The following is a 16,853-nucleotide window of genomic DNA, read 5'->3' on the forward strand; positions in this document are numbered from 1 at the left end:
TTGGTTCAATGTGAAATGAAAATTAAGAATTTGACTGGAATATTATACATTGTACCCACTGTGTTATTTAAATCAACAAATACTGTCTATTTCATATTGAATTTTGAAGTGAAAAGGGATACAATAAGACTTTATTAATCATTTCGACATATTAGCATTTCCCTTAAGATAACGAATTATTGCATTATTTAATATTGAATATATGATTTTTCACTGATTTTTTTCTTAGTTAATTATATACCCCACAGATGTCACTGGTTTTGTAAGTGGTGACGTAACGTCTTTTGAAAGTGACAGTTTCCTGGAAGATTCCTTGTTAGTTTTTCGACCAATCAGGGGTCGTTTTCTCAATCTGTCTCTCGAAATAAGGACACGGACCCTTCTGATTGGCTGGAACTTGGAAGAAAGCCGGCAAGACGGAACTGTAAACGGTAGGAAATCAGGAAGCAATGTCAGTGCGTGTTGGGGCTGAGAGATATTCACACCTTGATTCAGCTGCTCAAGTCATTTGCATATCGTGTCTGAATCTCCGTTTTTTGGATCTGTGGTTCCAGTAATCGTCGCCATTTTGTGTCTTGTGGTATGAAGGTAAGCTTGGATTTACAAATCTAGACTTAAGGGTTTGTGTTAGAGATTTTAGATTGGAGCTATTTTTCTTTGATTGACTTGTAGTGTTGTATAGGAATCATATGATTTTGGCTATGGAATACATAGCCAGGATTCATGATTGCTGGAAGATGCCGGTTAACCTCATAGGTAGTGTTTAGTAACGAACGATGTAGTTTTAATTTCTATAAATCAAATAGGATATATAAGATTTAGTTTTAACGTAATTTCAATCTTCTTAAAACTTAGAAATTCCTAATATCACTTTTTTATTGGGGTTGTCTTTAATCTACCAAACTTTTACATTTTAAACTCTTGGTTACAAGTTGTGAACATAGTCTTTAACTAGTACAGTAACCATATTGCTTGGGGTTAATCATGAGAAACTACTAATCTTATGGGGCTTTAACTAAATCATTAGCGTTTTTGGTTTAGCATATTCACACGTGCAGAGCAATTCACTTGGATAAATTCTTCAATTTAGCAGTTTATTTTGAAGCGTTTAGCATATCCCGTGACCATTTATTCAGTAGCATTCGATACACTTCATAACTTAAAAGGAATTCGTTTACATTGATAGGATTTTCAAAAGTGGATTTTATTGGATAAGTAATAAAATTCCATATGACCCGTACGTATTTTCTTTTGCAGTGATTTAGCGTAAATTTTAACGATTTTTCAGCGGGTTTTTTTGCTATTGTAAAGTTATGAATTTTGGCTTGAAATTTTAACGAGTTCAATAATATTGGGAAGTTAAAATGAAATTTGGTTTGGTTTATTAACAAATTCCGTATAACCCGTATGCATTTTCTTTTGCGGTGATTTAGCGTAAATTTTAACGTTTCAGTGGGTTTTTTGCTATTGTAAAGTAATGAAATTTGGCTTGAGATTTTAACGAGTTTAATAATATTGTAAAGTTAAAATGAAATTTGGTTTGGTTTATCAACAAATTCCGTATAACCCGTCTTTTTTTTTTTTTTTTTTTTTTTTTAGTGGGTTTTTTGCTACTGTAAAGTTATGAATTTGGGTTTGAAATTTTAACGAACTTCAAAATATTGCTTAGTTATAATGAAATTTGGCTTAGTTTATTAAACTAAAAAAATCTAAGCTTGGTCTTATTCAACGGTTTAATTTCCAGAGATTTTGAATCAAACTTTGGTAGCTTTTCTATCGTACCTGATCGTGTCTTATTTTAGTTAAAAATTTACCTTTGGATGACCTTCAAGTTTAGTGAGCTAAGAGGTCTGTATAGCTTCTCTAAGGATCAATCACATAATGTAGCTGAGGTAGTTTTAACTTTAGCTAGGCAAGTTTTAACTTTAGCTAGGTAGTCTTTAACTTAGGTTGCGAAGTTTTTGAAAATGTTTTAACTTAGGTTGCGAAGTTTTTGAAAATGTTCGTAGATTTCTAATTTAACAGCAATGGTTGATAATTTTTCGCTGATTGTAAGTGCATTAGGGTGTTTAGTTTATATAATCTTATGTGAGTGATTTAGGTGGTTAACCTAATATAGAAATGAGTTAGGAAGTCTGTTTTTAGTGGCGAGGTGTTGAAACTAAGACAATAGGAATAACTTTTTAGGAGTAGGATAGTGTTAGTTATTTTTGGACCTCGTTGGTATAGGCGGGTCACATTTCTGTTTTGGCTTAGCTTATCTGGCATATTTCAATGTCTCAATTATTTTAGCTATTAACACATTTTTAAAGTCTAGGGAAATTTAGCACGAATTTGGTAGTCTTTATAAGCGTTTCTGTTGTTCTTATTAAGAAAAAGGGAAATTTAGTTCGGATAAACAATGCTATAGTTGTGGTTGGTATTGTCTTGATTTAAGTTGGAAGATAGCAAGCAATCAGTGTTACAATTTTTACTATACATTGAGCTTTTGTGAAATAGCAGTGTCCTGAGTTCTAACAGCTTTTGTGAAATAGCAGTGTCCTGAGTTCTAAAACGTTGAGAGTAGTTCGGGTGAACTAAGTTTAATTTGGTTCATAGCACAATGCATTAGCAAGTGACTGAATATAGATTAAATTTAACAGAATTATCCTTTTAAAAGTTTAGTTAAAAGGCTAGTGTTCTTCTGTATATTGCTTTATCAGAGGCCTTGGCATATCTTGTCATGTTTTATTGAAACCGGGTTTCAAATCCACGATTTATATTAATATATCACTGATCTTTCTTTAGTTTTAAAATTTGTCTTTATAGTTCAAGGTGTACAAAGATTTAAACACTTTTTTAAGTCATACTTTTATTTGATACTTTTGATTAAAGGGATTTTTAAAGTTTTTTTCAGAAATTCTTTGATTAAATTGATTTTTAAATTAGTGTTTTAGAGCTACGTAAATCTTTCCAAATAGATTTAATCTGTTCTTTTTGTTTTCAGGTTTATTTAGGGTGTGGATAAATCGGAACTTTCAAATGTCCAATAAATTCTTATGCCTTTTAATAAAATTGCAAAGCACACAGGAATCTTAGGATGCAAGATCCTACGTTCTTCTCTGTGCTTCATCATGAAGAAAAGTTCTTTTCTTCATTACGAAGCATTGAAGAGAACGTTAGGATCTTGCATCCTACGATTCCTGTGTGCTTTGCAATTTAGGCATGAAAATTATATTGGTTTTATTTGAAAGTTGCGATTCACACCTAATATACTCATGCCGAATCAACCTGTACACCCACATGGAACTGGGCCGAACCAAGCTGTACACCCCACATGGAAATGGGCCGAACCAAGCTGTACACCCCACATGGAACTGGGCCGAACCAAGCTGTACACCCCACATGGAACTGGGCCGAACCAAGCTGTACACCCCACATGGAACTGGGCCGAACCAAGCTGTACACCTCACATGGAACTGGGCCGGACCAACCTGTACACCCACATGGAACTGGGCTGAACCAACCTGTACACCCACATGGAACTGGGCCGAATCAACCTGTACCATGGAACTGGGCCGCACCAACCTGTACACCCCACATGGAACTGAGCCGCACCAACCTGTACACCCCACGTGAAACTGGGCCGCACCAACCTGTACACCCCACATGGAACTGAGCCGCACCAACCTGTACACTCCCACATGGAACAAGTTCCAAGGAAATCGGTCATCATGGGTAATTAGAAATCATACGATAGAGCAAATGCAGAACGTTTGAGAGAAGTAAACAAGAGTAAAATGAAGAACTATATAAAGTATTATATTACATCAATAATATAGCAAAAGAGCAATAATCCTATGTAGCGGTTTCCAATAAAATTTCCAATTTCTTACATCATTTTATTTCTAATTGGCCGTATAGAGATATATTGAATTTCAAATTAAGATTGAATCGTCCGCTGTGTAAGTCATGCTTTTTAAATTCGTCTGCTTCATCAATGCGTCTGCTTCATCAACTTCATTTGTAGGACGGGTGAGTCTGCTTCATCAATGCGTCTGCTTCATCAACTTCATTTGTAGGACGGGTGATTTTTATATCTTCATCTGCCATTTGTACTGCTACAGTTCGTTACAATCTTTAAACCTGTCTTGGCCATTTTACCATATCTGAAAGAAAATAAAGTTCTTGAAAGTAAGTTCGAAAGATACTGGCTTTAACAAGAAACATTAAAAATTAGGAAAGACACTTGAATTTTTAAATGTAGGACCATGTAAGTAAGAAAAAACTATACCAAATCTGTCTGAGAAACTTCGAAGCAAACAATGTTATTTGGTATTAAAGTTGAATGTCAAACAATGTTTTTTGGTATTAAAGTTGAATGTCAAAATTTAGAAACTGCACTGTATAAATTTACATTGATTTTTAAAAAACCAACCAAGCATACAAAAGTTGTTCAAAATATTTACCTTGAAGCAGTGTCTCGTCATTAGTATTCTTTCGAAACCAGATTTTATTTTCACGACTTTCTTTGCACGAAATTGATCTGAAAATAATGCAGCGTTAGTTCAACTGCGATTTTCTGTTGTCTAGTGAGCTTTAACTGCAATATAGATTAAACACAAATCTGTAACAACTTGCTTATGGGTATAAACTACTACATTAAATATTTCACAAACAAATTCATTCTTAATCCCATTAACCGGAATTTATAATTTGTTTCCATCAATTTAGTTTTTACTTTAAAAGATAATTTACATATAAAACTTGACTGCTATAGTTATGCTTATTATATCGGTATATATGTGGATAAACGGGACAGTTTCAACTAAGTTTTTTTTAATAAACTAATTTTTAGGCGTTTGAGGTAAATATTTGAGTTGGATTTTTTTCTTTTTTTTTTGTTAATTTTTATGCTTTTCTTTAATGATCAAAAATTCTTTTTGCTTAAATCTTCCAATCAAACCTTGTTATTTTTAATAATCATCGTCTCAATAAATAGATTCAAGGCTACAATATTCAATCTTTTAAAAAAAGTTTCTTGAAAACATTTGTAAACTGTCTTCATTCACTATACAAGCAAAATGAAAAAGTTGTAGATTTAATCCACATCCACTTACCAATACAAATGTTTCTCAATTACACCGGCTAAATGGCAGAAAATCACTTATCAAACATTGTTCCACAATCCCTGAATAATGAGCCTTTTATTGACGAAACATCAAGATTTCTCTGGTACAAAATACTAAGTTTCCGTATAAGCCTGTCTGTCATTAAGGTCTCCTTAAAACCTGCCAGAGAAATTGAGCATTAGTGTGGAAATATTCAGCAATCATATAATCTTAAAATATAAGTATTCAGTTTTAAATTTCAAAGAGGTCTAATTCACATTGAGAATTGACTATGCATACCAAGGTATTTCACTTTGTTATGTAGTACCATTGAAATATTAAACAGCTATTACCAGCTTGTCTAAATATCCTCATATCTAGAGATATATCCTATCCTAATAAATCTAAATACCCTGATATAGCCAAATAAATATCCTAATATATAATTTTTGAGTATCGGCTTCCTTTCATATATCTAAATTTAATTACTAAAGTACTTAATGAACACCAACTAAAGCGAAACTGAAATATTCACCTCCATAGACAGCAAGGAGGAGGATTGAAAAGGATGTTCACTCGTTCTGTATATAAAATGCCATAAAGAACGCAATGGTGTCTTCTATTAATATTAAGCTATCTAATGGATTGTTTCCATAGAGTTAAACCCTAAAAAATCAAATTAATTTTCAATGATCATACTCACCAATTTTAGAAAACTCTACACGCCATTAGCTAGAATCATTAACAATTAACGCGTTATATTAACATTCATCAAATAGCATTTATATCTTCATTTACCCTAGAGCAGTCACAATGTCAAACAAAGAAAAGCTACTGGTTATCTGAGTATATCAGGAAAAGTCATTTAGAAAATAAATACGTGTTAAGACCAAGATCAGCCTTAAAGGCATAAGATATATTTTAAGAAATAAAATTATAGTACTTTAATAAGTTACAAATACAGTACTTTAAACACTTCAGTTACAAATGAAAGAAAGTGTAAAAAGAATACTCAAAATCACCGTTTATTCAAACTGATTCATGTAGAGATCAACAAATTTAGAACAGACATAATAAAAACTGTCACTCTTATAAATAGAAATTTAAGGTTTCTTTTGCCTATATGAAATTTTAATCACCTTTTCCAGTCAAAATCCCTATAAACTTTCATCTTAAATTGCTATGATTGATGCCAATCTTAGATGATGATATCATCATTACTAGCCAAGCTACAACCCTAGTTGGAAAAGCAAGATACTATAAGCCCAAGGGCTTTAATAGGGAAAAACAGCCCACTGAGAAAATAAAAAAATTATGAGAAGATGTTAACAATAAATCATTCTAAAAATAGTAATATAATTCATAATAGCCAGATGTTAAAATTTTGCATGAGGAAATTTGATTACCAAGGCTACCAAAGAATTCTAAAAGTATTTTTGTAGAAATGAAAAGTACTTGGGAATACAAATTATATGCTTATGAAAAAATTTAAATGAATGTTACCTAGTTGAAACCTGCTTCAATTAATGATCAAGGAAACCTAAGTCTAGAAATTCAGTAGCAACAGGTCAACCAAAACTACTAGAATTATAAATCGGCAGAGTTGTACAGAAACGTTATCCAAAATCTTTCAACCTATCCTACTGCTGAAAGAAATCGACTAAGATTCACATTAGCATAACCACAGCCTCAAGAAACCAAGGGTATCCTTATGTGAGAAAAAAGGTAAGACTATAAAATCAGAACGCATAAGAAGAAAACTACGAAAATGCAGTACGAAAAAGATAAAAAGCCCAGAAGACAATAGGCATTAGAACTGAAAAGTACAGCAGATAAGATACTATATTAAAACTCATTGCTTGAAGAAAACCGTAAAAAAAAAAAATCGTTGGAAAACTCAGTGCTAAAGAGACGAGATCAGATGAGAACTGTATGAAATATAAGATATTGGAAAACTAAATTAAGGATATACAGAGAATATAAATTTAGAAGTACAGGGTGGTTTTAGAAGTTAAGGTATGTATGAATCATTTTTACAGTTAGGCAGATATGCAAGAAATTTAGCAAGAAGCCATGTGGTGTATGATACGTTAATGGATCTGGAGAAATCGTTTTAAGAGTTGATAGGGAATCAATGTGGAATGTGATGAGGTTATCTGGCATTGGTGGAAGGTTTTTGTAAGCAGTGAAGTGTTTCTACATAGGTAAGGTGTGTTAGGATAGGAAATTAAGTGAGCGAGTGCTTTCCAGTAAGCTGGGCTGAGAGACCGTGTGGCGTCGCCATGGTTGTTCATTTTGAGTAGCGAGGGGTAAATGCTCGAGTGCTTGGTCAAGGATTGAAACTGAGTGGGCGGTAAATCAGTTGTTTGCAGATGATACTGTACTGGTTGCAGACTGTGGAGAAGCTTGGTCAATTAGTGAGTTTGGAAGGGTATGTGAGAGAAGGAAGTCTAGTTAATGTGGATAAGAGTAAGGTTATGAGATGCACTATAAAGAAGAGGGGGGTGGGTGTTAGTCTGAATTTCATGTTAAAGGGAGAGTTACTTTAAGAAGGTCAGTTTCAAGTACCTGGGGTCTGTTGTTGCAGTAGATGGTGGATTGGAAGCAGATGTACGTCAAGAGTGAATGAAGATTGTTAAGTGTTGGTGGCAGTGAAGGGAGTGGTAAAGAATAAAGAGTTAGAAATTAATGTCGAGTTCTGCATGAGAAAAGGATTTTACCAACTGATTTATGGATCGGAATTGTGGGGAATGAATGTGTTGGTAGATAAATTGAATAGGTTTGAGATTAAGTGTGAGGATTATGGCTAGTGTATCTCTTATTAGATAGGGTTAGGAATTGAGTAAAGCGAGAACGGGTGTAAGAAATTAGTTACCAGCTAGAGTGGACATTAATGTACTGAGATGGTTTGGCCATGTAGAAAGAATGTTAACTAGCTGCCTACTGAAGGTGATGAATGCAAGTGAATGGGAGAAGTACAAGAGGAAGGCCACGGTTTCAGTGGCTGGATTTAGTGAAGAAAGCTAGTGATAGGAGGATAGATGTGACAAGAGGCCAAGGAGCATTCTAGAAATCTAAATGAATAGCGAGTTATTGAGACGCAGTTCCGGTAGTCCCTGTTGCTTCCTCCGGCCGCCTTAATAGGGGATTCAACGTATGAAACTGGTGGATAACGGGAGATGGGCGGGCTGTGTCACCCTAGCAGTACCAACCAAACTGTTTAATCCCTCGTCAACCTGGTTTTTTTTTTTTTTTTTTTTTTTTTTTTTTTTTTTGGCTACTCCCTAAAATAAGGGGGAAGTACCTCGGTAAATAGACATTAAAAAAGATTCAGAGTGATAATAGTCTAACATTAAACTCCTACAGAAACTTTTAATGTAAACTAAAAGTATTTTTGCCACAATAAAATTTTATTGATGAAATACATTTTTTTTTTAATTATTTTCGGTCTTGACTAAAATCTGTTGCTCTACAGTTGGCGTGATAACGTTGTCTGTAATTCTATTTTCTAGTTTCAAACACGACCTTCAAATAAACCTGGAAGAAATTAAAGCATATAGTGTACATAAATCTTTTGCCTAATCCTATCTTTGCCAGAAGTAGGCTTATTCTACCTTTTAGTTACCAAGCAATATTTGTTTTATCAAGCAATATTTGTTAAATTGTACTAAGTTAAAATATTTCATATTGCACTTTTGATCAGATTAAAGTTCGATAAAAAAAATAAAGGATTTTTACATGAAATATATTGTGAAGTCTTCTTACCTTTCAAAATCTATCTAAATTATCCTTCTACCCATTGAAAACCCGTAGTTTCAACAGCCTTTGGTGTAAAGCTGAACATCGGAACCACCTAAAATTAAAAAAAAAAAAACAATATTAATCTTACAAGTTATATGCATTCAAAATCTTTCAAGTTATACGCATTCACAATCTTACAAGTTCTAGGCCCTTCTACACGAGGAGCAAATGCACAGCGGGCAGACATTGTTACCAATTTTATTTTATAGTTGACGATGATGAGTCTAGAAGTCAAACTAGGAAACTATGGGCAAGCCGTCGAAGTGTCCGTGGCCGATTATTATTATTATTATTATTATTATTATTATTATTAGCCAAGCTACAACCCTAGTTGGAAAAGCAAGATACTATAAGCCCAAGGGATCCAAAAGGGAAAATAGCCCAGTGAGGAAAGGAAATAATTAAATAAATAAATGATGAGAATAAATTAACAATATATTCTAAAAACAGTAACTGTGTCAAAACATGCGTCCTATATAAACTATTGACAGCGTCAAAAACATATATGTCATATATAAACAATAAAAAGACTCATGTCAGCCTGGTCAGCATAACAACATTTGCTCCAACTTTGAACTTTTGAAGTTCTATTGAGTCAACTACCCAATTAGGAAGATCATTCCACAACTTGGTAACAGCTGGAATAAAACTTCTAGAATACTGTGTAGCATTGAGCCTCATTGTGGGGAAGGCCTGGCTATTGGAATTAACTGCCTGCCTAGTATTACAAACAGGATAGAATTTTCCAGGGAGATCTGAATGTAAAGGATGGTCAGAGTTATGAAAAATCTTATGCAATATGCATAATGAACTAATTGAACGACTGTGCCAGAGATTAATATCTAGATCAGGAATAAGAAATTTAATAGACCGTAAGTGTCTGTCCAACAAATTAAGATGAGAGTCAGCAGCTGAATACCAGACAGGAGAACAATACTCAAAACAAGGTAGAATGAAAGAAAACACTTCTTCAGAATAGATTGATCACCGAAAATCTTTTAAGACTTTCTCTAAGCCAATTTTTTGTGCAATTGAAGAAGACAGACCTGTGTTTTTCAAAAGTAAATTTTCTGTCGAGAATCACACCTAAAATTTAAAAAGAGTCATACAAATTCAAAGAAACATCATCAATACTGAGCTCCGGATGTTAAGGAGCCACCGTCCTTGACCTACTTACAATCATACTTTGAGTTTTGTTAGGATTCAACTTCATACCCCATAATTTGCACCATGCACTAATTTTAGCTAAATCTCTATTAAGGGATTCACCAACCCCAGATCTACATTCAGGGGATGGAATTGATGCAAAGAGAGTAGCATCATCTGCATATGCAACAAGCTTGTTTTCTAGGTCAAACCACATGTCATATGTATATAGTATGAAAAGTAATGGGCCAAGAACACTACCCTGTGGATCACCGGATATCACATTCCTATACTCACTATGGTGCCCATCAACAACTCTGAGATCTATTAATTAAAAAATCAATGATAATGCTAAGAAACGACCCACCCACTCCCAATTGTTTGTTTGAAAAACAGGGCCTCATGATTAACACGGTCAAAGGCACCACTAAAATCAAGGTCAATCATACGAACTTCCTGACCACATTCAAGGGATTTCTGTACAGCATTGCAGATTGTAAGAAGGGCATCACATGCTCAAAGGCCTTTACGAAAACCAAATTGCAAACTAGGGAGTAGGCAATTACTTTCAGCAAACCTATTAAGACGTTTTGCCAGAAGACGTGCAAAAACTTTAGATATGGGATTTATGGAAAACGGGCGGTAATCAGTGGGACTTGAGCTATCACAAACACATTTATATAGAGGAGTAATATTACCAATTCTCCAACAAGTGCTAAAGGCTCCTCCTCTTGCTAACTTGCGCAATATAACTTCGGAGCTAAGAAATCTGCTGTCTTTATAAAAAACAAAGGAAAAATAGCATTTGGGTCTACACCTCCATAAGCATCAAGGTCCATCAACAGAGCTTTAATCTCACGAGATCGGAAAGCTAAACTAGTTAGTTTAGCCTCGGGCAAACAGGAATGGGGAAGTTCAAGTTTTTCATTACTCTGTTTACTGTCAAAAACAGCCAAAAAGGGTTGCCTTTCCCTTTGGACAGTGAGTGACTGAGCCATCTGGTTCAAGTAAAGGAGGAACTGATGCATCTACACCAAAGAGTGCAGATTTAAGGGTAGACCACCATTTATGTTCCTGAGTTTTACCAGAAAGGGTTTCTTTTCTGGTTAAATTGTATTACTTTTCAGTTGAGGCATAAACTCTGAGCAGAAGCTCAAAGCAGAGTATAGTTGTTCCAGGTCAAATCTGATCCGTTACCCCTCCAAAGGTGATAGGCCTCCTGCTTCTCCAAATAAGCCCGTCTACTATCATTGAACCACTGTTTGTCCTTCACTCGGTACCTTAGCACACGAGAAGGGATACGCCTATCAATTATGTTGACTAGATTCTCATTCAAAGGGACAACAGGATATACACTACTATATAATTGTGACCAATTCAAGCACAAAAGATCATGCAAAATCCCATTCTAGTCTGCTTGGAATTTCATAAATTTTACAAGAGTATGATATCATGGACAGGTTGCTCAGTCTTCACTACTAATGAAATCAAGGCATGATCAGATGTCCCGACTGGAGAACCAACCTTACTAGTTATAACGCCAGGAGAGTCAGCGTATACGAGGTCCAGGCAATTACCAGACCTGTGAGTAGCTCCATTTATGATCTGCTCATAGCCTGATGCAGAGGCAAAGTCTAAACCTCTTAAGCCATGGCGATCGGGAGGAGAGAGAGAACTTTCACTCCCTTTGGTGAGCATTGAAATTACCAACAAAGACAAAAGAAGCCTTTCTATCATCATCTTTTATCTTAGCTATAATGGTAAGAAGACAATCGAAGATGGAATCATCCATGTCTGGATTCCGGTAGATCCAACACAAATAAAAGTTGTTATACCTGCCACAAACTTTTATAACCTGAATCTCATGACATCCACATTGATTGCAGGACTTATGAGAAGCAGGGTACTCAGTCCTAATATAAACCGCCATTCCCCTGGCCCTAGGGATGGCATCACGTTTCAACATTATTGGTTTCTTAAAACCAGTTATAAGGAGCACAGATGAGTGCCTCATATTAGAAACCAAAGTTTCTGAGCACAAAAGAATATCATACTGTCTGGACGCAACTGTAAGGTCTTGGATATTTGCATGAAGACCACGATTATTGCAATACAGAAGACGACATTGACGAATTCTAGGGTGTACTGGTCCAGGATTTAGCTCAATGTCTCTAGACAGCATAAGAATTAATTGAAATAAAAAAGACACTTAAAAACTAGATTGACAAGAATTATAACAAGAACAATAAGTACAGAATTATAAATAAAGTGATTGATGATACCCATAGATTATAGTAAAAAGTCTGAAAAACTGGTCAACATGGAGGAGCCGATACACCATGCAAGGCTAAATACCCTCCATGATAGCCACTTCAACTGAAGGGAGGACAGTAAGGATGGTTTTGAGAAGAAAAAGAATCAGAAAAAGGAAAAGACAACCTCTTGATAAACCACCAGGCATCCATGGCCCTTCTATTAAGCCTGCCCAACACACCATTTAAAAAAAAAGAAAAAAAAATAAGATAGAATAGTGTGCCCGAGTGCACCCTCAAGCAAGAGAACTAACCCAAGATAGTGGAAGACCATGGTACAGAGGCTATGGCACTACTCAAGACTAGAGAACAATGGTTTAATTTTGGAGTGTCCTCCTCCTAGAAGAGCTGCTTACCATAGCTACAGTCTCTCTTCTATCCTTACCAAGAGGAAAGTACACTGAACAAATTACAGTGCAGTAATTAACCCCTTGGGTGAAGAAGTGTTAAGTATCTCATTGTTGTCAGGTGTGAGGAAAGACGAGAATATGTAAAGAATAGGCTAGACTATTCTGTGTAAGTGTAGGCAAAGAAAAAATAAGCCGTGACCAGAGAGGGATCCAATGCATTACTGTCTGGCCAGTCATAGGATCCAATACCCCTCTAGTGGTAGTATCTCAACAGGCAGCTGGTGCCCTGGCCGACCTACTACCTAGGCACTGGATGGACGCCTGACTGACTGGTAACACTGAGTGCAATCTTCCCTCTGCCCGGCGTTTGGCCCAAGCCATACACGTTCACCTACCTGAACATGCAGTTTGCCTTGCACTTTGATCTGGCAATATATTCAAAGAGAAATAATTACAGGCAAATCTAGAGTGCCCACCCTGCATTTGCCCTTCGTGTGGAAGGGGCTTTATACCTATTCACAGTCTTGCAGGGTATACATTATTCAGTCTTGCAAGATATACATTAACCATCTTAACCTTAAAAGTTATACACATTCACAAACTTGAATCATGCAATCACTTTCACAAATCTAATTTGCGAGAAGGGCATTCATTATATGCTAAATCTTTCCTCTAGTGACAGGCAAATGTAGTTTTTAACGACTCAATTGTGATTTTGAACGTATCTTATCAAATCTGATACATAAAAAAATGTATCAGTTTCTAGTCCACTGCATTACAAAGGCAAGACATGTCCTTATGTCTGAGGTTAGGCCAGTTTTCATCACCACACTAGCCAGTGAGGATTGGTGATGGTGTCCCCATCGTTCACAGCAAATCAATCTATCGTATATATTTCACAGTCACTAGTTTTCCTTCTACCTTCAATATGAATATATTGTTCTTTTCCATAGAAGACAATCTTCAGATTTCTGGTGCATTTATATTACTCACCAAAATATCTGCCAATTAAAAAATCAGAGAACTACGCACTGCTAACCATGGCCAAACACTTCAAATATAAAAGCTTCTAAAAGTCTAAAAAAAATTTTGTTATTTGAGCCGGGTGCCTTATGAACAATTTATTACTATCCCGTTTCTAATGCAATAATTTCCCTATTACTGTTCCTCATCCGCTATTAAAGTTGCGGCCAAGTAATCTATAAATAAAAGTTTAGAAATTAAAGTTTCCAGAAATCAATTTCTCAGTTCAATCAGGCAGACCACATTCTAACTCCAAATTTAAAAGAAATAATTTTCACGTTTTAAATGTTTAATTTTAACTGAAATTTCTCAAACCTTTAGTTTGCTTAAGAGTCATGACGCTAAACAAATGTTGAAGAAAAGTTATCCACCTACCAGTATTGAAGGATTTGAGTTGGTCGACTAGTTTCCAAGTAAATATTTTAATCAATTTAATCCACTTCAGCTGAATGAAAACTTCCTTTTAAAAAATTCTGGTTTGTATGCGTCGAGTTCATCATTCAAGGTTCAGCATCTTAAACAGTATGGTCATTAAGAATCTGGAAAAGAAAATTCGTTATTATTCAAATATTTCTGCCACTAAAAGACAAATTTTCAGACATTACCAGTAACAATAGGGTATTAATTTTCCTATTTACCACAGTTTTCTAACAAAAGCATTATTAAAATACTAAATTTCCATAGCTAAGTTGTGAATATATCCCATTAAATTTTTAATAATTTCTTATTTCGTTTTGCTACTAAATGCAACACACCTGGTAAAAAAAACAACTAAACTACTTTATGAAACTGCCGAAATAAAGCACTGAAATGCCCTGGAGTTACACTTAAAAATTTAGCAAAAACACTAGCAGCACATAATTGTGAAAACTTAAGATCTTTGTCAGTGCAAGAAAATAAACTTCACTAATTACAGCAACTTATCTGTATCTAACAATATATCACAAAGCAATCATAGTCAAATGCAATAAAAATTTCGCCAGGTAAGCAAATACCTCTGAAAGAGAAATCATGAGAATTATGAAAATAGACACGCATTTCTACTAAAATTGACCCTAAAAGCAAGAGAAATGTTTTGTAAAAAAAACTCTTGAAAAATTAATTTAATACACCTAAAACACTTCAGCTACCGAAAAAGAGAATATTCTTTTAAATAAGACAAAATCGAAGAAATATAGGTTATCAAAATTAACCTTTTATGAAATGCTAAAGTAATGTAAAAGAACTATGTCAAGTTCCTTCTATAGAAAAATATTTCAATTAAAACTTAACCCGAGAACTACACACTGGTAACCAAGGCCAAACACTTCAAATATAAAAGCTTCTAAAACTCTACAAATATTTTACTTATTTGAGCCGGGTGCCTTATGAACAATTTATTACCATCCCGTCTCTAATGCATTAATTTCCCTATTACTGTACCTCCTCTGATATTAAAGTTGTGGCCAAGTAATCTAGAAATAAAAGTTTAGAAAAAAGATTTTCCAGAAATAAATTCTCTCACTTCAATCAGCCAGGCCACATTCTAACTCCAAACTTAAATGAGAAATAATTTTCAAGTTTTAAATGTTTAATTTTATCTGAAATTTCTCAAACCTTTAGTTTGCTTAATAGTCATGACGCTAAACAAAAGTTGAAAAGTTATCCACCTACCAGTACTGAAGGATTTGAGTTAGTCGACTAGTTTCCAAGTAAATATTTTCATTAATTTAATCCACTTCAGCTGAATGAAAACTTCCTTTTAAAAAATTCTGGATCGTATGCGTCGAGTTCATCATTCAAGGTTCAGCATCTCAGACAGTATGGTCATTAAGAATCTGGAAAAGAAAATTCGTTAATGTGCAAATATTTCTGTCACTAAAACACTTTAGACATTACTAGTGACAATATGGTATTAATTTTCCTATTTACCACAGTTTTCTAACAAAAGCATTATTAAAATACTAAATTTCCATAGCTAACTTGTGGTGAATATATCCCATTAAATGTTTAATAATTTCTTATTTCGTTTAGCTACTAACTGCAAGACACCTGGTGAAAAACTAAACTACTTTATGAAGTTGCCGAAATAAAGCACTGAAATGCCCTGGAGTTACACTTAAAAATTTAGCAAAAACACTAGCAGCACATAACTAATTGTGAAAACTTCTCCAGACCTTTGTCAGTACAAGAAAATTAACTTTACTAATTACAGCAACTTATCTGTATCTAACAATATATCACAAAGCAATCAGTCAAATGCAATCTAAATTCGCCCGGTAAGCAAATACCTCTGAAAGAGAAAACATGAGAAATTTATGAAAACAGTCACGTATTACTACTAAAATTGACCCTAAAAGCAAGAGAAATGTTTTGTAAAAAACAAAACTCTTGAAAAATGAATTTAATACACACCTAAAACACTTCCGCTACTGAAGAAGAGAATCTCATTTAAATACAAAATTTAAGAAATATAGGTTATCAAAATTAACCTTTTACAACGTGCTAAAGAAATAGTTCCTTTTATAGAAAATATTTCAATTTTAAAACTCCAAAGGGGTAAATATAAAATACTTTATGTCTAGCCAAATACATGCACCATTATTTTTCCTACTTGCTGTCTTGTATTTAATGTCTTTCTGACCTCGATTATCGGGGCAAACCATTCCTTTACGATTTTTGGACCCCTTTATATTAAGACAATTATGGGAGACTCCAGTAGGGGAAAGGTTTTGTGGTGGGAAAAAGCCCAAAAAGAGTGATTTGCAGCAATAAAACTGGTCAAATGTGAAGTAAAGAAGATAACTAGTTGGAAAAAACATAAGTTCATGTAAGTGGCTGTAAATTAAAGTAACTGATTCACTTCACTCCTATTGGTTTTTTATCCTCACTGTCTCGCTACGTTCTCAAAATTGACATTACACCAATACAATGTTCTGGCAAGCTGTATATAATGGACTGTGCATGAAAGTTCCGTGGGCCATTACTTCAGAGATATTTCTTACTTTCACATGACCAACAATAGCTGAACGGATAATATTTTCAACAATAGATACTGAAATAGATGAAATTCCACTATATTTCTTAAGATAATAGGCTATATCTCAGACTTCATATGATAGTAATGATACTTAGTAATGTGAAAAATAGCT

General features: G+C 34.4%; 1 protein-coding gene and 1 long non-coding RNA gene across 2 annotated transcripts; one reads left to right on the forward strand and one right to left on the reverse strand.

Annotated features, from left to right (window-relative positions):
- The first annotated feature begins 302 nt into the window (after nt 1-302).
- Nucleotides 303-3,706, forward strand: LOC137616623 (uncharacterized). Its single transcript, XM_068346530.1, has 2 exons — nt 303-588; nt 2,987-3,706. Exon 2 carries the CDS (start codon nt 3,317-3,319, stop codon nt 3,656-3,658), a length of 342 nt encoding a protein of 113 aa, XP_068202631.1. The 5' UTR covers nt 303-588; nt 2,987-3,316; the 3' UTR covers nt 3,659-3,706.
- Nucleotides 3,707-3,905: 199 nt separating this feature from the next.
- Nucleotides 3,906-15,653, reverse strand: LOC137616631 (uncharacterized). The gene is made up of 5 exons (XR_011039462.1): nt 15,376-15,653; nt 14,098-14,261; nt 5,100-5,270; nt 4,449-4,525; nt 3,906-4,148 (listed from the first exon to the last, which is right to left on the reverse strand). It is a non-coding gene; the product is annotated as an uncharacterized lncRNA (long non-coding RNA).
- Between the last annotated feature and the right edge of the window lie 1,200 nt (nt 15,654-16,853).

Source organism: Palaemon carinicauda, chromosome 2 (assembly GCF_036898095.1).
Source record: "Palaemon carinicauda isolate YSFRI2023 chromosome 2, ASM3689809v2, whole genome shotgun sequence".
Lineage (NCBI taxonomy): Eukaryota > Metazoa > Arthropoda > Malacostraca > Decapoda > Palaemonidae > Palaemon > Palaemon carinicauda.